General features: G+C 32.7%; 1 protein-coding gene across 3 annotated transcripts in view; it reads left to right on the top strand.

The window, feature by feature from the left end:
* The window catches only part of LOC136977433 (GRAM domain-containing protein 4-like), a 147,831-nt gene that overhangs the window by 106,122 nt on the left and 17,677 nt on the right, over nt 1-24,032 (top strand). For all 3 annotated transcript variants that reach the window (XM_067272920.1, XM_067272919.1, XM_067272921.1), the window contains exon 18: nt 10,896-10,964. In XM_067272920.1, the coding sequence (XP_067129021.1) occupies nt 10,896-10,964 (69 nt within the window). The remainder of the gene's footprint in view (nt 1-10,895; nt 10,965-24,032) is intronic.

The following is a 24,032-nucleotide window of genomic DNA, read 5'->3' as shown; positions in this document are numbered from 1 at the left end:
GATACATTGTAGGTTCAACTTATTGGCAAAAAAAAAAAAAAATAGAGACCAGCTTTGGTATTGAGGGCTTGTTTCAAGCTGCACTTGTCTTGTCTTTGTACTGCAATTGCATCTTTGTTCAACCCTAAAACTAGCTTTATGCTGCCATCATAAGCTTTTTCTTAATCTATCTAGGATCTTGTAAACCCATTTCCACTTGAAACTAGCAATCACAAAATGTTTAACAATGTCTGATTTTTTTAATGTCTGGATGAAGCTGGCAAAACATTGCTATTTTTTGTGGATTGTTTTTCTATCTATCTCCAGTTATTGCAATAATTCTGAAAAAATAACTACATATTTAATATCAGTTGAAATCAGGCCAATTTCCATTTCTAATTCACAAATTCATTTGACTCTTGTGTTCATGTAATTATATATCTAGAAAAAGTTTTATATTACATACTAAACCAAACTATTTTTGTTCATTCTTCTGCTAAATGTTCCAGCTGAAAACAAAAAATTTTTTTTAGTTTTTGAATTTGTAAAGTTAATATATATTACACATCTTAACATAAATGAAGCGTGCAATGCCATAATGTTGTAAATGCCAAAAAACAAACTTTTCAGGAGAGAGAAAAAACATTTTTTCTAATGAACAAACTATAATCAAATGCTATAAAAATTATTTTAACAATTTACACTTTGGAATAAAACATTGGGTTTAATTTCAAACACCTAAGTATGATGGTAAGGAAACAAAAAAAGTTTAAAAACAGGGTTAGAGCCATAACGTTGTAAATGCCAAAATTGTGCAAGTGCATAAAGTTGTAAATGCCAAAAACAATCGCAATCATAAAATTAATGTTTCTGCAGCTGAAAAACAGTTTTGAATACCAAAAACTTACATTTAAATTATTAAACACAATTTACAAATTCAATATCAATTTTAACATTAAAAACTGGCAATAATCTATTAGTGACTGCTTCCTGGCTTCAACAATGTTGAGCCCACAGTTTTGGTACTTGAACTGGGCTGTAATCTTTATCAATTGAAATATAGTTATGATAAATAAAGGAAAATATAAACAATAAGGTATTAATTTAGTGTAATAATAGTTAATAACTTCAAATTTAAAAGATTAATGGAAGTCCGAATATCATTTTGAAATATTAAATAATAAAGTGATACAGGTTAACTATTAATAAACTGGGATTCAGTTATCCGGTTCTGCGTAAAAAACTCACTGCGTTACAAATTGGAATAACAAAATGATGTAAATGTAAACCGTAACATTTTACGCGCCAAAAGTCACGTGGCAAGCATGTGACTTGCACTTTGGCACTTAAAACATTATGGCTTGCACATAAATTCATCTTCAAAATATAGCCACTTAGAGTGCCACTATCGCCACAATATTTTTTTGTAGGAAAAAATATTGCATTTAAAATTCATTTCTTCAATAAAACGTATTTTGAGAAAAATGGCATTTACAACCTTATAGCATTGCACGCTTCAAATATTATATATGTATCCAATAAAGTATAAAAAATCTTTTTAAGTATATAAACTTGTTTGTAGTCCTTTCTTACTTCCTTCTCTTCTTATTCCTTCCTTCCTTACTTCTTTTGCTGCTGAACCTTCAAACTTTTCATTAATCTGAACAATCCCATACATTAATTAGTACAGTAATTAGTACATTAATTAATGCACATTCATTAATTACTACAAATTAATGAATTGCACTGTATATGTTTCAATAAGTATATACATATTTATTGAACTATAGAAAGGCCATAAGGAAATTGATAGCATATTTGTTTTTAAGAAATAAAGCTGATATTGATAAGAGCAAAATATTCTAATTAAAGTGTAAGATTGAAATTTCAACATGCTATGATAACCCTTTACCATTGCCATCTTGTTTACCTTTATTTTGTAAACTATCCTATGGCAATATAGGTTAGTCAGGCAATATTATTTTAAAAATTCACCAAAAATAAAATTATCATTATATTCATATGAAAAGAATCACTTACATTTATTGATATCTTTAGTTTTAAATATGATATTTTTCAATACATTTTATTAGAAAAATTTATAAGAAAAAAAATAATATATATTAGAACTGACATATAAACTTGATAATTTGTAACTTTTTGTCAAAATTAACATTGTCTAGTTACCTAGTTTTTTGTTGGCACTGAGCCAGAAAGACATAGAATATTGTTTTGTACAACTCTATATAACACGTATGCATGTACTGCATATACTGTACGTTCATTCATTGTGAAATTATCACACATTATATCAAACATTTGTTTGAAATTAAAACTTTATTCTGCTATCAACTAATATAATGAACAAATATACTTTATTCACTTCATATAGAATAAGAATATAAATTTTTGTAATAAATATATGATTACCAATTGTAATACATGTAACATTTGCTGATATTTTTGATTAAAAGAAAAAATAAAAAAATATATAGAATGTCAGAACTGAAGGTCACAACTTAAAAATTTATAACACGTTGACTTATTATAACTGAATAAACTTATTATAGTAATATTATTGCATGAATATGTTAAAAATGAAATAAAAAATTATCATGAAAAAATAAATTAAGAAAAAAAGCATTATTTAAAATTTTTTAACTCAACAAAACACCACCTAGACAAAAATATGTGAAACAGACGATAGACAAGACACTACAGTCAAGTGCTGGCATCTGTTGTTGATAAATTTTTAAAAAATCGATTTATACTAGGGTGCCTACAAAATGGTACCCTCTAGGTTTTGCTTAACAATTGGGGGTACCAACCAATTGGTACTCTCATGAAGAAAGAGATAAGAAAGCTCATTAGTTCTACTCTCTACTTTCTTGTCGATTTATATTATGTATTTGTTTGTTGACAGTAGTGCTGATCCTACTAATGCAGTTATGCAGTTTTATAATCATCTATATGTATAAATGAGGATGTTTGTTCGTTTGCTATGCATGCATTGACCATTTGACCAATCACTATGAAACTCGCAAGTTATGTTTATATACCTCTAACTTAGATCATGTTGTACACTTCACACTAAAATATTGATAGATTTCTACATATCAATTTGTCTATATTTGATTTTGTGGCTTTATGTGTAACACCATCTATTGACAAAAAATGTAAGAAATTAATAAAGTGAATATAATTCTTACAAAACAGGATATAATTTTAAAAATATATGTACAAGTACTCCTCACTTTATGACCGAGTTCCATTCCAATGACTACATCGTTAAGCGAATTGGTCGATAGCGAGGAGCTTGCACCGGGAATATAAGCTTGTAGTAAAATTATACAAATTACGCAACAAACTCCAAATTTATTTATAAAAAGTACGCTATTAGCCTATTATAGTACGCTTAGTGTGCATGTCAACCATTCGCCACTGACCGACACTCAAACTGAGAAAGGGGATTCCCCGAATTGCAGGTCGAAACTCGATTGGTCGTAAGTGTGAGTGGTCATTAAGCAGATAGGTCGTAAAACGAGGAGTACCTGTACAAGCAATTATTTATTGTGGCATTGTCACGATGCCAGCCTACAATTTTTAATCATATTTTTAAACCATTTGATGGAGTGTAATAGTGGTTTGCCATACATCGTACTTTTCCTGTTAGCAACAGAGTGTACTGATTATTTATCTAACTCCGTCAGGGCAAAATTTTTAAACTGAAATAATGTGATGTTATGTTACCATTGGAAGTTCATATATAGTTAATCTGGTTCTCTTGCCCCTAAGCTTTCCATATCTGGTCTCAGCATTCATCTATCTAACTCCATTCTTGAGATTAGGGATAGACAGCAGATGGACGACAGTGAATTTATAGGTCTAGAGTTTTTCAAAATGCAGCCCAATAAGTACCCTCCAATAACTGAGTGGATAAAACCACCAAACACCAGTAGTTGGTCATGGGTTTGCACATGACTAACGGACTGGCCACATAGAGTTTTCTAGATTTTCTTTGCGTTATTAACACCTAAATAGGGGACAGCTTTACATAAGTCTTTCCAAGACACATCTTCCTTGGCAGATTGCTTATGTGTCGCATTGCATAACTAAATAAACCAAACCAATTCTAATAATTTTTCCATAAATGTGATATTTACCAGGACATCTCGTCCCTCGCGATTTCGTCCCCCTTAGTAATTCATAATCCCATAACCTTTGTAGTTATATTGTGGTTGTTCATACTGAGAGATAGTAATGCCTGCAAACAAACATTACTAAGAAGGATACATAAAACAGATGTACAAACAAAATATCCTTTATTTCTCTCCGGACCGGTTTTTTCAGTACAGATCCCAACTTTACAGATATTAATATTACTAAATAACAAAAGGATGGTCTATTGTCCTCTCATAAGCATATAGGTAATGCGTGTATACATACAGCATCAACCTGACCGACTTACAACTAAGCTTATACCTATCTTAAACCTAAGAAAAAAGAAAAGGAAGAAACAGAGACTTAGGGAAGTATGTCATATAGACAGAGGAAGGTAGAAAATACCCAGGTCTTCTTAAGTTGGTAGGTACCAATGTGGAAGGTGTGTCTCTTCAATATTATGCTTTCGGATGCCTCTCTCCTTTGAAAACACAAAACAGTGCCTCATAGATCTCCAGTCATACTCACTGTCCTTGCAACCTTTCTCTTTCTGTTCTTTTCAACCTCTCTGGTTTTCCTTGGCTTCACTGTCCCCTCTGTCCCTTTTTCAAGTCTGGAACACTCTCTTGTCCTGCTTTCCACTCTGAGATCTTGACCAAGAATGACTCTTCCATTGGCAGTTTTGCCTCTGGTCCTTGCCTTTCTTTTGTTTCCCCTGAAAATTTAGAGAAACGATAATTCCCCTACCCTTTTGTTCTACCCAGAATTCTGAGAAGGGGTAATTCCTCCTTAAGGCAATGAGATTTAAGACAGAAGTTTATAGAAGGAAGTTATGACAAATGGGAAGAATCGAATATAAAGATAAAAAAAAAAATGTAACTAAAATACATATAACAATATGGCCGATGGCCACAATATAAATCAAATACTATAATATAATATATTAGAAGGGTTAGAAGTATGAAATAAGCTAATAATCTTAATGTTTGTTCTTATTTTTTGCCTGGGCAACACCAGGCTTACCCTGCTAGTTATCTATATATTAGAAACCCTTCTATCAATGTTATAATTATATTAATTAAAATATCTGTTTTATTTTACTCTTATTTTATTTGTTTTCTGTTATTTAATCTCTTAACTTACTCTTGTTTCCTTAAGATTAAATAAAGAAATGATAACATAAACATAAAATCACTCATTGACAAAAAAGTTACTTACTCAGATAAAACTGTCTGGATAAAACTTACTACAAAATTCAGCATAAAGCTGTCTCAGACATGTATATAAACAATTACAGTTGTGGATTGTTTTGATTGCATGACATGTAATGCCACTATAATACCTTAAAATCATTACTTCAGAGGCTCAAAGATGCTCATTGTTTTCAGAATTTTCAGTGTATCTGTTGTTGGAGGTCTCAATACACCATGCATGCAGTCAAAGACATTATGCACAGCAGATGAAATTTGAGAAAAGCTGCATCATTAGGTTGAGAGAAGTAAGATGGGCTGACTTGGATGAATTGCCTACCATCTGGCCTGTTCTGGCCTGTTCTGGCCTAACTGTAATTTTCGTTAAATATGTAACATTGTTTTTATAATTAACACTTTATTAAAAAGTTAATTATGTAAAAATTAACTTGGAAAGTGAGGTGTTAGGACAGCGGCTACACCAGGACACACATACTAGCAGCCGGGATATGGATGTCCCAGACAGACTAACAGGAGAGATGATTATCTGATTGTAAAACAAGCACAAATAGATACAATGGTGTCTTTGTTTGTCATCCAAGAGAGAGTTCTGTAGCAAGCAGATGCTTTGCTACAGAAGTATCTCTTCCTGGAATTGGAAGGCAACTAGCAGATACAAATTTGCTTGCAGAGTGATTGCTACACATCCTAGTTAGCACTCCAGCATTGTTGGCTTTGTTTGCAGTGATGCTATGACAGAGAAGCATGGATTGTCATGGCCTGGTAGCATGTCTTTAGTAACAAATTTTAGTCATAACAAATAACTCATATAATAAATTGTTTATCTCTAGCAGTTTTATATGGATGTTAAGATGCAGTGGGTGATCAGTTAACGAACAGTTTGGTTAATGAACAAATTGGATAACAAATACTTTTGTGAAAGATTTTTGTTTGGACAATGAACACTTCACAGAACAAACACAAGAAGAAGCAACGTAAAATAATGAATACCGATTGATCTTCCCTTGTCTTCAGGCAACAATTTGAAACTTTTCGGAGCACGGGAGATGTCGACATCGAAACTCAATCCGGTATATACTGATTGGATAGTATTCCTCCAAACTTTGAAACTCTCCTTTGTAATTCCAGCCTTTTATTTTTCTGACAGAAATAATTCTTTTAGAGTATTCGCAAGACTGTCGGGCGGGCACTTGTTAAGTTTTGCGTCAGTTTTTATTTTCAAAAGGTGAGAGTATAATAGCAAAGGTAGAGAGTGGGCAGAAGATGTCTGATGTTGCTGGCAGTATGGCTTGAACAGGTCTACAGTAGGGCACAGTTCAATCTTATCTAAGAAAGATACAGTATAATCAAGAAGACTCAAGCAGCTTAAGGAGTAACAAAAATTACATCTGAGAAATAAAGAACATTGAATAATAATGACCTATAATAATTGAATAATAATAATTAACTCATAATGGAACCTGAAACTGATCTGACAACAGAAGAATGCCAAGAACTCTTGAATGAAAAACACCAAGAAACTCAGCAAGATATGTTTTCTTCTGAAAAAGAGGATTAATGCCAATATCACTATACAGTGGGCGATCATCTGATCACCCACTGTATAGTGGAAATTCTGAAACTCATACACCTTTGTGTTTTTTATGGCAGAGCTGCAAACATCCATATTCCAACAAGATAATATTTGAGTGCACACAACTAGGATTTTCTAGGAATGTCTCCATCATGTTACCACCTCTCATTAGCTTGCCTGATATCCAACTTTGTCCATTTGAGCATTTGTGGGATCAGATGAAACATCATCTTTGGCCAACTATGAGGGATCTGGAGTTGTATCTTATATCTGTGGGCAAATCTGTCATAGGATAGCATATTGTATACCTCTATGCCTGACTGTATTGCTACATATATCCATGTTAGGAAAAAGGGTAGGATGACTGTTATATTGGAATGAGGTCCAAATTTCAATCATAAGAAATAATGAAAAAGCTTGTTTCTATTTATGATTTCAATTTACATGAGGAGCATACTATTTTGATTTACACTTTTTTTATTTTTATTTCAACACAAACAAATTACTTACAACTCGGTAGGTAAGTCTACCTTCTCAATATAGTCTCCCTTCAGCTGTATACACTTGTGCCACTGGTGTGACAGCCTTTCCAGGTCATCATTGAACTATTTTCTGGGAGTATATTGCTTCTATACCTGGACAGCTGTTTTCTGTTGTTTGAAGTCTCAAAAACAACATCCACAGAGGGATTTCTTCAAGACTCCAAACTTCCAAACAGATGATAGTCAGAAGGGACCAAATTGGGGAAGTACAAAAGATGTGGATGTAACTGGAACACCAACTTGGCAATGGCAGCAGTTGTTTCCTCATTGGTGTAGGGACATGCATTGTTATATTGCAGAAGCACATCTTTCACCCATTTCGCATGTTTTTTACACACTGCCAACAAACATTTGTGAATCTATGCAGATCCCTTCTTTTTCCAGAGAAACTAAGCCATCCACCATCATGCAATCCTTGATGATCACTCTCAATGATGTTGGCTCATGCACTGACAGTGGCTAAATAAATTTACCCCTCTGTCCAGTGCTGCCATCTGGTAGCACACCAGTGGGATAACCGGAATAGTAGTGAGTTACAACGAAAGGCAAACGAAGCCCTACAAAAAATCTATGACTGGAGCAAGACCCATAAACTTCCTATCAATCATAGCAAATGTGAGGCTCTGGTTTGAACCAGGAAGGCAAATAGAAGTCAACTCCAACGGCCGTTATGCCTATACATCAGTAAAGAAAGGATAAAAGTCACCTCTCACCTGAAGTACCTTGGGATTTTCTTTGACCCCACATTCCGCTGGAAATATCACATAGAAGAGATTTGTAAAAAAAATGCATCAGCATATTAATCAAATCCACCACATCACCCATAACATGTGGGGTCTGAGTAGTAGACATATCAGGATGATTTACAAAGGTGCAATTGAACCAGCACTCACTCATGCTGCCCAGATATGGGGCGAGAAAGTTGACCTTATTCATATAAAAAGGAAGCTACTTTCTATCCAAAGGGGAATGGCCATCAGGGTATGTCATGCTTACTGCACAGTGCCTACTGATGCACTGTTGGTGTTGGCAAACATCATGCCTATAAATTTGAAAATTAAAAGCATCCTTTGGAAGTGGAAATTCATCAATATCATGAGTAATGTAACAACTGAGGAGGATGGACACCACACGGGGGGAAAGAGGGTTACCCACCTGACAGCCAGGACTTAGTCCAGACGATAAAGGATCACAGTATCGATAAATACATTACTGGAGTGGGAACTGCCTAGCATCCAGCTGAAATTGGGAAGCTCCAGATAAATATTCACGGCAACAATTTTAGTAGCATAGGGGACTGGAACATTTACATGATGGCTCAAAGAGCGAGAATAGGACAGGAGCCGCTTTTGTAATATATAACAGTAATAATAACCACATCGAGCATCAAGAATATTATAAACTGCACCCTCACTGTTCAAATAACCAGGCAGAGCTCTGGGCTATAACTTATAATGGATATATACACTTAATCACTGTAACAACTAATCAAAAGAAGTATAGGGGCAGTATTAACTTTAATTCTGACAGCAGATAACTTACTTAATAATAGTGGCAAAAGTACTGAAATAGGAATAAAAGCCAGACAACTAGCCAATAACCTAAACAACCAAAGAGCCCTTACTTTTAATTGGACTTCCAGCCACTCCGGAGTTGAAGGTAATGAGGAAGTAGACAAGCTAGCCAAAAGAGCTGCATCCTCAGAGTTACACTATGCCTATGATAAGAACCCTGTCATAAATATCAATAGATACATCAATAACAAAATCCTGAACTTCTGGCAAAGAGATTCGGAACCTCCAGTACTGGCAGAATCACTTATAACGTCTTCCCTTCCATTAAAAAAAGACAAAACCTAATCTATATAAATATTAGCTGTATTATGACGCAATGCTTCACCAGCCATGGCAACCTACCGAGTTACCTCAGCAGATTCAAAGTAAGGGACAATGCTACTTGCAACTGCAACTACCAATCTGTGGGTGATATATATCATGCTCACCTGGACTACCCGAAGCACAATGCCGCCCGCCAGCACTATACCATCTCACTATTCAAAATGGCCAAAACTGGTTACCCAGCCTAAACTTTTTCTATTCTTCTAAGGAAACTTACCACTCCTTCGAGACTCACCACAAACAGTGGACTGTTCTCAGCTGCAGCTAATCAATTGCACCAAGCTGCAACAACAACAACAGTGGCAACAACATCAGTAACAACAACAACATCTACATCAGCAACAACAGCAACAGCATTAGCGATATCAATAATGACAACAGCTTCAACGGCTGTAGCAACATCAACTCATTGACGGCATCAGCATGGTGGTTTTGGTGGCTCACTGGCCATTTGTCATCCCGCTTTTATTAGTTGCTGTTTTACCTTCTTCCATTTTTTTCGTTCAGTCTCCAATGTATCTATGAAAATTGATGCATACATCATTGCCAGAAAGGCACTCTGTGTATATATTTATGTTTGATTTTTACTGTATGTAACCTTGTTTTGTAACTTTGTATAGGACCTTATACTCTAACAATTATTGAAGCAATTGCCATGGGCTCTCATGTCTTCTTTTACACTTTCCTATCTCCCTTTATTTCACACTTGGTCTCTCATACTTTTCTCTTCCTTCCATTTCTTATAGGGCTAAGTCTGCCGCTAAATGACAGACAGCTCTTGTTCTCTTAAGTAAAGTAAAGTAAAAGTAGCACACCAATGAGTTGAGGGAAATTTGAAAATGTAAATCAATATGGTATGCTCCTTGTCAATTTCGTTAGAAACTAGATATGCTCATAAATGGGGATTATACTACAGGGTCTCCCTAAAATCTGGACACTCAGAAAATCTCATTAACTATGATTTTTCCCCTCACAGATTAAGTATGGCTTTGTTGAAAGAAGAAAGAATTGAACTGGTACTTCTCAGTGGACATGAAAGATGGTCATTTCATTCATGTTCACTGACCACATGATCACATGCATAGATGTGGTCATGTGGAGTGGTCTCCTTGTTCACCTGACCTTAGTCCCTTTGACTTCTTTTTCTGAAAATGATAGAAATCATCATGAAGATGTTATTTAATATTCCAATTGAATAAAATGCTGTTAATAAATTTCATTTCTTGAAAATATGTATTTTTGCCTATGTAAACAGACTTTAGGAACACCCTATATAATAATAAAAAATAATTTTGTAAAGATTATACTTATTTAGATGTCCTATAAACATTTTATGGATGTTTAAGTAATTCCTTTTGTAATTACCGTTTAAGTCTTCTGAAAGTGTTTAAGTTCTTTAAAACATTTAAAGACATTTGATATATTTAAGGATAAAATTATAAATTTATAGAATTTATTTTTAAACCTACCCTATACTATAAAAGACTGAGATGAGTTTTATTATTTATTATTATTGTTTATTGTCATTTAGGCCAAGCCTTATCCTTGGATTCCTGGTGGTGGAATGGCACTGGAAGTGTTGTTGGATAAATCAGAAAAGGTATGCATTGTATAATGAAATTAAATCTTTTATTAATTGCCTTATTTTACAATATATACTGTAATTTTGTGGAATGACCAGCAGCATATAATCAGGGGAGAACAACATGCCTGTTAAACTGTAACTAAAAATAAAATTAATCAGATCTAACAAAACTAGTTGTTAATTACTGTAAATGTTAAAGAAAACATTCTTCCAAGTACAATAAAATAATAACATTGTAGTTTGACTGACTTAAAATCAGGAAGAGTTTTTGTTTAAAGATAATAAAACAATTAACCGCTTATTGACATTAGCAGTAATAGTAGTATTAGCTGCAGTTAGTGTGGGCTACACTGACTATCCACCCTCACCTTAAAAATAACACCTTTTTCTCAAATTTCACCCAAAGCCTATGTTTAATCTGTGTAAGCTAAGATAATTTACAGCTAGTTTCTGAAATTAAATATGTTTATTTTTGCATTTTTGAATCCAATTACAATAAAATAAACATTAAAAAAGCACTTTCAGCATTCCATGAGGATTTTACATTGTCAGAAAAAAGACAAAATGAAAAAATTAGATATATAATCATAGTTTTTGTTGTAATGCTGACAATTTCATAGTTTTAGAGTAAACACTCATTTGTTGTTTAATTCATCCTCTAGAGAGGGATGTGTAACCTCACTTAAACTGGCATGCCAGCATTTCCCCAGAGTAAATTGGCATGCCAGTTTTTACTATGCAGAAATATCTGATTTCATGGTCTCTCTGGTAGTGTTGCCATCTTTACAAAATCGCTGACCTGGATAGCAGGTCAGGTTTATTCGAACAGAAGTTCCTGATGCATGTGCAATGTCATTTTACAATGCAAAGAATAACATGCATGCCGGTTCTAAATCAGTTAGTTAGGGACTAGAGACTTGCATATGAGTAACGTGTATGTAACCTAAATTAAGAAAGAAAGAACAGATAATTTAGCTCCATAGAAGATGTGTACGGACGTACAAGCAAAAAAGAAAAAAAGGGTCAAGAGGCAGGTTGCGCATCACACATTGGCATAAACAGAACTTTGTTTTATTGTAATTTCACAATTTCTATGAAATTCCCGGACAAAATTAATAGTTCACCCGGACAGTGAGTCAATTCCCGGATTGTTCGAGTGAAAACCGGATGGGTGGTAACACTACTCTCTGGATAGACGACATGCTGGACAATCTGTGAAAATACAGTAAGATGCAACATTTGGCCAAAAACAGGCTCAAAAAAATTGCACTGCATCTCATATGTGAAGTTATAATCTCTCATAGGCTAATAAATTCCCTAAATTGCATGTATCATATAACCAAAATTTGTGATTATTGTGTATTTTAATTTTAAAATAATTTTTTGCTATGTCTAAGAAGCTTTTTGAATGTAAAGTAGTCATGTAGGATATTTTAATTTTAAAGGTCTTTTGCTATACTGATCTGCTTTATGTTCAATGGAAAATATGGTAGCTTGCTTTTTATATATATATTTTTTGCTATAGATAGAAGCTTTTGAATGTATTAATGTAGAATATTTTAATGGTAAATTTTAATTATAAATGACTTCTTTTAAACACCCCTTTTTCCTTGATAAATAAAAGTGTGCATTCTGATTTTACTTTTTTTAACCAGGATATAGTAGAAAAATTTTGAGGCTAAATGCCCAAAGCAGAGGATGGCTAAAATACACTAAAATACTTTTTTATAAATATTCTGTGTCGAAATTGGAGTTTGTCTTATATGCTATAAAATACAGTAATAAATATAATTTAAATTACATAATTGAGGAGCTTTGGAACATAAAACAATATAAATTATAAACATAAGCCAAATATCACTGGATTTTTAGGACCTGTTTACACTATTTTTAATTAATTAAAACTAATATAAATATAGTTTTAAAGAATTATGTGATATTTGATTTATATTCAGTATTATAATTTTGGCTTTAACTTAAGCTCAAATATAAATTATCTAAATATTGTATAAGTAAAATTTGTTAATAGTGAATAGTTATTGATTTCTGATTTTAATTATCAATGTATAATAACAGTGCAAAGTGACAGCAATGAAATTACATGCACTTAATTACTTTTATTCTTAAAAATTAAACTAAAAATTTCTAAAGAACTTAAGTAGGTCTTTTCTATTTCTTAAAACATGTTTTTAGGAATCAAACTTCCTGTTTTCAGAATAACTACAATCTAAAAATAACAACAAACAGCAAAAAAAAAAGTGTGAAAGTTACTTAACAAGGCCAACTTTAAACAGAGCAACAATTCTTTGATTAAAATAAAATTTGATAAAATACAAGGAATTATAAAGATAAATAATAATTGCCAATAGTAAAAAATTATTTGTTTTTTAATTTTAAATTATTAATATATAATAATAATGCATTTTGCCTGTACAAATTCTATGCCTTAGATGAAGATTTGGCAACATGTGCCAAACAGGTAGAAAATGAGGATATTTTTATTAACATGCAATAAACATTCTTTGAATGTTTGATCAATTTTAAACAGTGTGCTAAAGTAGGAATTGATAGTTACTGCAAATAGTAGACAGTAACCTTTTCTAGTTTCCATAAGTGGTTAACATTTTATGTCTGAAATCTCTGATTGTAAGATAGTTATATAATAGAATTACTTTAAATTTATTTCCTTGATCAAACTTATGGATTAGCCATATAAAAATTTAAAGCATTATGATTGTACTTAAAAATATTATTATAATATATTTGAATAATTCAATTAACTTAAAATTAAGATTTAAAATTGGTTATTCTGTTTCATTTTAATAAATGTAATAATTATTTGATTTTTCAGCTGTATCTTTTGCAATATCAAACAAATTATATGAGTTTTAGAAGTTTTAATATGAATTACATGACTAATTTCAACTTTATCTAATTTGAATATTTTATTTTAAAAATTTATTTAAATTTAAAAAATATTATTTCATCTTTAGAACAATTTTTGATGTAGGATAATTATAAAAACTTCACTAATTAGCGGCCAAGAATCTTTGCTGGACTATGCATTAAGTAGTTCTGCAGAGATTGAATTTGAGGTTGTACAGTACTGTCTAATTGATCATTTGCCTATTGTGTTCTTTGTATCAGATAATGACCACTTTAGGCAAACACAATTTAAATCTCAGAGAAGAAATTTGAATATGATTTGACTGTTTAAATTGCATAATAGAGTTTGTGCTTCATTTGCCTAAGATTACATATCATATAAAAGATGTTGGCTTGGCAATTGAATAGTTTTATGACTTATTGTTTTATTTTGTTAATAAGTATAAACCTTATACAGTCGAGTCCGCATAAGTCGTCACCCGGATAACTCGACACCATCGGATAAGTAGTCAGTTTTCTGTGGTCCTGGCTGACTTACATAGGCATTAATGTTAAAAAACTCCGGTTTACTCGATACCATTTAACTTGTCACTACTGGATAAGTCGACACACTTTCGCTGTCCCACACACTGATAAGTCGTCACCCCTCCTGAAAAAATGAATTCACTCTGCACGTGTGGAGTGAACTCATTTTTTTTTTCAGGAGGGGGAGTCGATTTATTTATTAATATATAATTAATATATTTAATAATATGTTATTATTATTAATATAAATATGCATATTAATAAAAATGTCTTAATATTTTATGTATTTTTATGTATAAAATAATAACAGATAAACAAAAAGAAAATATACAATCTACATCAATGTCACATCAGAATTCAATTTTGCATTTTCTCACACTAGAGGCATTAAGAATCCTTACATGTTACTTGCCAACAATTGACAATTGCAAAGATGACGTTTTCAAGGCATTCGTGATCGTTGAAAAAGGAAGTCGAGACAGTTAAGTGCTCAAAACAAACAACACTAAACAAATTTTTCAGTTTTTCATCTACAGAGTAATTGCAAATGGAGGACACAATGTATTGTAAGCCTATACTACTGTTTAACGCACTACTGTATTTTCCTAATTGTAGTTTTGTGGTTTTATTTCCAACTTCGCTTTAGTCGTTACATCAGATAACTCAACACATTTCCACTTTCCCTTGCGGTGTTGACTGTATTTATAATACCTATCAAAACAGAAACAGGAATCTAGAACATATTCCTAAAAATCTTTTGATATATGGAAGCTATGGTGCACCCAGGGAGTGGGCCAAAGGGCCCTGGCACATCCCAAAATAAAAGGAAAAGAAACACTAGTAAATTTTCCATAAATATTTTCTTAATTAAAATTCATTTTTTTATTTATATTGGGTCGTGTGTCTATTTCTATATACTTACTTATTCATCTTGATATTCATCTTTTATCCCAGCTTATGTGACTGCTTATTCATGAATCAGCAGTCACATAAGCTGGGAATTTTATTGAGTTTGCATTAAAAATTATTTTATCCATTCAACTTGGCTCCCCCAAGATTATATCTTGAGTTCACCACTGCATGGAAGCTATTTAAAAACAAAATGAAACTATTTTCCAAACTAAAAATTTATAAATCTGAAAATAAATAAGAAATTAATGAAATTACTCAATCTATTAGTAAGCAGATAATAATAGACAAGCAACGATATTACAATAAAAATTTAGTAATGTTAAAAACATAAAGTCCTTTAGACAAAAGTTTGTAAGCGTTCCTTTAGTTATGTACTCCGAGACTGTGTCTTCCTTTTATTCTTTTTTATTTTCACGACTAGGTGCATTAATAGACACAAGGCATTTTTACATCATCTTTTATTCTGGATCTTCTATATGCTGATATGCATTTCAGGCAAAGGCTCCTCTTCTGTCGGCTGCACAATAAGACACATTATAAATTTCTTCCCTTTAGTGTCGTTAATAATGGCAATAAGGGTCCTAGAAATAAAATTCTTTTCCAGGATGTTGTTGCCAAGTCTTCTGCTGAAATTGCTAATGCTTTTGATGACCATTTTAACTATTCTGTAGAGCCTACAGGATTGCTTACTAAAGATCCTGAAAAATTGACTTAAATTATTGTAAAAATAACTATAATAATTTAAACTTTTTTGGTCTTTAAGGAAATGTTAATGTTTCCTTATGTTAACGAAATTTATTGTTATTTTTCACATTTCTACTAATATACAGATTTTGATGATCTTCATACAACAGATCTTCTTACCTACTTAAACAAGTAGCTGATATAACTGCATTTTCATTATCCTCTTTTATTAACTACTCTATAAGTTGGGGTATTTTCCAGACTATTGACATTACAGTTTAGCGATACCTATTTGTAAAAGAAGAAACAGAGTTCATATAATCAACTATTATCCTATTGTCATAAACCCCACTTGAAAACATTTTTTTGAAAAGATTGAAAATATATTTGAAAAAGCTTTTTATAATCACTTTAATTTGTTCATTACAAAATGTAATATTATTAGCAAATATCAATTTGGTTTTAGGCAAAATTATTCTACTTTGCATGCACTGGCTCTCTATCACTATAATTTAATTACTAGTTTAGATATCTCTTTAATTTCAGCGTTTTAATTGACCTATCAAAGACTTTTGATTCAATAGATATAGTAATTCAATGGATCTTGAGGCAGAAACTTTATTAATATGGATTGTGATAATACTCTTAGCTGGTTGATCTCATATTTACACAATAGAAAATATTTTGTTATACAATTATCACTTCAAAAACTGGAAATACTTAAATGAAGTCAAACACTCAAAATCAGCACAAACTAATTCTTAATAGTAACTTTTCTAACGTTTTCATTCATTTGTAACAGACATTTTCAGGTAAAATACATATGGTATAATGCAGAACCAAACAATATTTTGTTCTAGTTGATTCTTCACTGTCTTGCTCTTTTGTAGCTAACCATGGACTTCCTCAGAAATAACAGTAGCGTAGCGAGGGGGTTCAAGGGAGTGTATCATGCACCGGGTGCCACTCACAGAGGGGTGCCCAAATGGTCTCCAAGACAAACTATGTGTTTCTGGAGGGGGAGGGGCACGACACTTTATTGGCGTGCCGCTACGCCACTGAGGAATAACAACATATTTGACTATATTTCATAACAATCTTTAATTCTGTATGCAGATGATGATATTGTTAATCTTACTAATTCTGATCTAAACTTTTTAATACTTGAAATGAAGTCAACTTTGTCTACAGTGTCTAATTATGTTTTAGCTATTTGCTTATGTATAATACTCTCAGATAAAAGTAGTTTGATCCCTTTTTGGAATGAAAATACTTTCACCGGTGATATACTGTTTTATATTAGGAATAGTTTAATACCTTGTATCAAAGCAAAATAATATAAAATACTTAGGTCTAAATATTGATTGTACTCTAATGTAGTGTAACCATATTAATATATTTATTATATCTTTATCAAGATTTATTGGTATCATTTCTAAATTAAAATATTATATTGATGTGCATACTCTAAAAACAAATCCTAACTACTGCATTATGGAACCTAAATTGAAGTATGGTATATTTCTCTTGGGAAACACCCCATATGTTTTAATGAAATTATAAACAATACAAAATATATTTATTAGAACATTACATACTTATGATCAGTTTCCTTTAGTGAAGTTTATGAGAAACAAATGATTAACATCAGTGGTTTTTTTATATATTAATCAAGTACAGTAGAGAGTCGTTTATCCGAATCAATTGGATTAGTTCGTTCGGATTAGTGATTTGTTCGGATAACCAATCGTTCGGATTAGTGATTTGTTCGGATAACCAATTATGTACGAAAAAATATATTAACCTGTCTGATGTTCAAACTTTTCTCCGTTGCGTGTCGCTTCATGTTGAATTTTTCTCCGTTGCATGTCGCTTCGTGTTGAATTTTCGTCGATTTTAAGCCTAACGAAAATTTTTATAATACTAATCGAGGCTATTGTATCGTTAAAAATTATTTCTTCATTTTGTACAAACAAAATAAATATATTGAAGAATATAAAAACATGAAAATTATACTTTAGAAGTAAATCTAGTATCAAAAACGTTCGATTCAGCACGACACAGGCCGACTGAAAATCGTTCGGATTACCGTGGTTTGGATTAACGACTCTCTACTGTAATTACATTTATTAGCAAATACATTTACAATTTTTATGTGATAAAACCTCTGTAATCTATTAATTGTCTTAATTCTTATAAATGTACTGACTTTAATTGTAATAACTTATTGCTGAAATGTAAACTATTTTTAAATTCAAATTTCAAATTTATGTATTGGACAAAAACCAATTATAATTTGTAGCATTAAAATTTTAAATGTTTTGAAAAAGAATTAAAAGATAATCCAACCTTAAACTTATTTAGAAAACTATTAAAAATTGTATAATAAATATAAAATATTTTGAGCAAAATGGATATCATTTGTTAACTCTTTTTTCATTTTATTTTATTTGAAAATATTTATCATTATAATCTGAAATATTACTAATTATTTGATTGTTAATTGATCTACTTATTGCTTACTAATTCAGAACCACAATACCTCCAAAGCCAATATCTACTCCATTGTAAGAAATTGGAGAAATTAAATTAGTAACAGCAGTAGACCCTCAAGAGTAGACCCTCAATTTGTCCCTTGGTAGTATATAGTCTAAAAAAAAGTTGTAATTATAGTAATTAATTACAGCTTAGCTTAACTTAATTAACAGTTAACTTAACTAAAAGTTACGATTATTAACTTAGCTATAGAGGAAAACGTTCACTAACATGAGTTTATCATTTCTGCTGGTTTTACTTTCCTAGCTATTATGTATACATATGGGAAAGTACTAGAATTGTGTCCGACTTGACCCTTCAAGGTTTTTGCAAATATCCATGTTTTGAGACTTCCTGAATCAAAAAAGTCAAAAAAAAGCAAAAAAAAATTTTTTTTAAATACAGGTCAGCAGTATCTGCAGACTATTAAAAAAAAAAGGGAGGACACAAGCTATAAAAAAGGGCATCATACATACATTATGAAGACAGATATACATAGTATATATATATATATATATAAATAAACATGGTGGTTCCACTATATATTTACACACACACACCACACACACACACACAGTAGAACCCCATTTATCAAGCTCAAACTGGATTGGGCCCAATGTGGATAATCCAGAAAATTCATTAATGACATAAATAACACAGTTTAGATGTACATCATATTTTATTTATTGCACATTATACAGTAGGTGATCAGTTAACAGACAGCAAACAAATTGGATAGCAAACACTTTCGCAAAAGACTTTTATGTTCAAACAACAAACACTCCACAGAACAAACACAAAAAGAAACAACATAAAATAACAAATACCAATTGGTTTTCCCTTGTCTCCTGGTAACAATTTGAAACCTTTCAGAGTGCGGGAGACACTCAAACTCAATACTAATCAGATATTATTTTTCCAAACTTTGAAACTCTCCATTGTAAATCCAGCTTTTTATTTACCTTTCTGACAAATAATTTTTATAGTCTTTTCGAGACTGTTGGGTACCTGTTAAGTTTTGCGTCTGTTTTTATTTTCTAAAGGTGAAAATTTAACTGTCCTATTGGATATTCATAAACAGTTTAACACCAAAATTTCAAATTTCATTCAGGTCACATTTACATAATTTCATTCGGGTCTTTCATATGCTAGTTGATTTCTGTTCACTGAATTTTTGTGAGTGCTTTTCTGAACTTTTTATTTCAAAAAAACATTGATAAGATTATGAAACCTAAAAAGAGTGGAGTGTCAAGAACTGTGCTCACCTTAGAAACCAAGAGAGAAAAGCCAATGTAGAGAGTGGGCCGAAGATGTCTGATGGTGCTAGGCAGTATGGCTTGAACAGCTTTACAGTAGGCACAATCTTAGCTAAGAAAGATATAATCAAGAAGACTTGAGCAGCTAAAGAAGTAACGAAAATTGCATCTGAGAAAGAAAGATGTGCCATTTATGAAAAAATGGAGAGATTGCTTTTAGTTTCTGATTACATGTAAATAAACATAGTAAGAGAGTATAGGCCTATAATTTTTTATTTATTTTTTGGGGTTTCCAGAATGAATTAATCAAATTCCCATAAAAATCTATGGTAAATCGATAATTGGTTAATGAACAATTTGGATAGCAAACAAAGTCTTGGAATGGATTATGTTCATTAACTGATCACCCACTGTATAGGCCTATACTTTTACAACAATATTAATAATATGAAGCAAAAGATATATCTACATACAGTATCAGTTCATTGTTTTCTATCAGCTGGTACAGTACACTTACATAAGTTTGCTGACCATTTGTGTGGGGTAGAACTTCTCTTTATGGTCTTTTTCAAGGTTAACTAGTAATTAGGCTTAGCACTCCATAGGGAAACCAAAGGACTAATTTGAATCGAAGTAATTGTGATATACTGTACAATATTTATTTTTGTTACCAGATCCTTGGTTATAAAATTGCAGCTGTTCAAAATTGGCATTGAGCCAAAGGAAAACAGTATTCTTACAGCATATACTCAGGCAAGAATATACAACTTACAAGTTTTTTATTTTTTTGAGTTTTTGTGTATATAGGTTTTCCATATGTCTATCTTTCTTATTCTGGATAAACTGGAGATCTGAATAAATGGGGTTCTACTGTATATACAAGTATCCCTTGATTAAAAGCTGTTAATTAATCCCTTGATGCTACCATGTATATCAAAATTGCATTAATCAAATACCTCAATACTCGACTGAACAATTACAACCAGCTAGAACAAATTTTCGGTTAACAACAAATATTTTTATTTTAATTTTGTCATCAGTAAAAAGTTTGCTGTGATAAAAATGAGTAACTAACCTTTATCTATAAATGAAAATGTTTGTTTGTTTGCTATACACTCCTAGGCCATTCAACCAATTGCTATAAAACTCTGCAGTTTCATTAATATACTACTAACTTAGATAATGTTATATATACCACCCCAAAATATTTATTGGATTTCTGTTTATTAATTGATTTTTGTGTACCTTGCATTTGCTGGATTTACATGTAGTGCCATCTATTGGCAAAAAATTTTTTAAAATAAACTAAATATAATTCATACAAAAAGGGATATAATTTAAAATAAAAACAAAACAAATATTATATTCACTTAATTATTGCAACAATGATATAATGTGAAGTAGACTTGCTATATTATTGCTTTGATGAGTAACATATAGCACTAACCTGCATGGAGTCAAAACTGTTACGCTGGTAGTTAGTTGATCATGGGTTTGCACATTGCCAAATTCACATAAAGTTTTCTGGGTTTTCTTCAAGTTAGTAACACCTAAATAGGGACCAGTTTTCCATAAAACTCCTCCCAGGAGGCATCTCCATTGGAAGATCTCATATGTGTCACATAGCTGTAAGCTAATGATTCTCAACTTTTTTTTCATCATGGTACACTTTTAATAATTTAAAAATTTGGTGGCACACATGTTTACTTTGGTAAGTACTGCAGGACCTGGTGACATCATAACAGTGATTTTTAAATGCAGTTGGTTATTTAGGTCACATTTTCTAAACGCCTTGGTAACTACCGGCAGATACCGGTAACACCGGTTACAATTTCCAAATGCGCTCTAGGAAGGTAGAACCAATTAAACTACTTGTCTGACGCCACTTATGTATGGATATTTGCAGTGGCGGCACACTTCAAAAATCTCACAGCACAGTGGTTGAGAATCACTGCTGTAATCAAATAAACCAAACTAATTTTAATAATTTTTCTGTAAACTTGCTATTTACATGAAAAATCTTCCCATGTAGTTATAGGAATTCTGATGATGATCTTAAAATTGGTTTTACTACATATATTTTTGAAATTTACGATTAATAACTTCAAGTGTAACAATTACTGAGAGGTTATGCCTCTCAGTAATTGTTACACCTGAAGCTTGTTACATCCAGGTACTTTATAAACTTGGGTGTAACAAGCTAGTTTAAAAATAAATTGAAATCTTAGTGCTCCATTGGGGATTAAGAAAAGGGCAACCAATGACTAAGGGGGTATATGACCCTGGTGTATGTGTGTGTGTTGTGTCTATTTTGTTTAATATCTCAAGATGATGTAATGATGTTGAAACAAAATTTGGCATGGTAGCTTGTGCATAAGGAGCATTGATGCTATTAGATTTTGGTGATTAAATTTGTGAAAGGTCAAGGGGGTGGAGAGATAGAGGATGGTCATGTCATATCTCAAGTGAGGTCAGACTTAATGAAGATTTTACTTGTTAGCATTTACAGTTTTTTATAAAAATTATTTCAATCCTCAAAATTAATCCTTTTGCCATTTTATAATAATTAAAAATAAAGAAAGTTTTTATAACAAAATCAGATAACAGATGGTACCACACAAAATTTTATTTATTTATTATTATAAGGTGACCAATCGTCCTTCTTTTGTAAGTTTGTCCTCCCTCGACACCCAACTGTAAAAAAATAAGTTGCGAAATAAACCTTGACAACACACTTTAACATTAAGTCATGGAAAGTTCGACCGACTCAACAACCCATGACTGAAAAAAAAGGGGTCATGCTAGTCAATATAAACCTATGTGATGATATCACTTATTCAATATAGCATTTGTAACGTTTTGTTACGTTGAACACCTTAAAGAAGTCGAGTCGAACTACTCGGACTACGTAAACTTTATTAAGAATCACAAAGAGACACTTAGATAACATGTGCTCTAGCACGAGGTCTAACACTAACTAACTAGACAAAGGAGAGCTACCATGTGCCGTAGACTAGGCTCGGCGCCATCTATCGGCAGCCAGACCATGTGTCTAACGGACACTCGCATGTGACATCTTCCCTTTTTTTTTTTTTTTTTATTAGACCTTGCTAGGTCGCGAATACATTGAACAAATTCGTTTACAAATTTAGCCTATTTGGAGGACGTACAATTCTGCTGGAGCGAGTCGTCGTAACCATGCCTTGGCTGTTCTTGGATTCACTGTCGGCCAGCTGAGTATCACTTTCGGGTGGTCGTGCAGGAAGTGCTGTGGTAACAGTAGGTGGAAACTGGGCCTTGGTTGGCATTATCATCGAAGAATTACGGCGTAGCAACGAACCATCTGCTGTACGCACTAAGTAGGAACAAGGTTGTGGAAGTTGCTTTTCCACTATTGCTGGTGACCATTGCCTATGAGCAGTTTTGATTCTCACTGATGACTTCTCGGGCAATGAAGGACATTCAACAGGCCGACGACGTCGTGCTTGCGAGGTGCGATTGGACTGTAGTTTGGGGAACACATCTTTGAAAGCTACTGACCTTGCAGGCGGGTGAATTGGGAATAATGTTGCCATCTGCCTCCCAAACAAACGCTGAGCTGGAGAACCGAGACCACTGCGTGGTAGATTCCGCCAATTTAGCAGTGCTAGGGATTCATCTGTTCCATCAGCACGACATCTTTTGATGATGGATTTGGCAGTTTGTATGTACCTCTCAGCCAGCCTGTTGGACTGAGGATATTTGGGAGAGGCCGTCACGTGAATGATCTTCCATTGTGAACAGAATTGATGGAACTGATGTGAAGAGTATTGAGGCCCATTGTCAGATTCCAGGGTGTCCGGGATTCCATGCACTGCAAAGACACGCTTTAAAAAGTTTATAACTGCTAATGTGGTGGGATGGTTTAGTTTTTCGTATTCGAAGAAACCCGAGTAACTGTCGGCAACTAGTACATAGGTGTCACCTGCCACCTCAAACAAATCACTGGCAAGACGCTGCCAAGGATACCGTGGCACGGGCTTCATGAGGAGAGATTCCCGATCAGGAGCACGAGCCATGGCCTGGCAAATGTGACAAGCTGCAGTAATGTTCTCTATATCGTGGGTCATCCCAGGCCAAAAAATGATTTGTCTAGCTCGATTGAGCATTAATTGAATCCCGGGGTGGCCCAGGTGCAACTTCCGGAGATAAGCGGGACAGAGTTTTAAGGGCACTAGGAGTCTTTTTCCTTTGAAGATGAGTCCTTCATACACTGACAGTTCGTCTCTGTACGTCCAAAATTCAC

Source organism: Centruroides vittatus, unplaced genomic scaffold (genome assembly GCF_030686945.1).
Source record: "Centruroides vittatus isolate TY-2023 unplaced genomic scaffold, ASM3068694v2 contig_459, whole genome shotgun sequence".
Lineage (NCBI taxonomy): Eukaryota > Metazoa > Arthropoda > Arachnida > Scorpiones > Buthidae > Centruroides > Centruroides vittatus.
The sequence above is the reverse complement of the archived record's forward strand: the minus strand, read 5'-3'. Positions and strand labels throughout refer to the sequence as shown.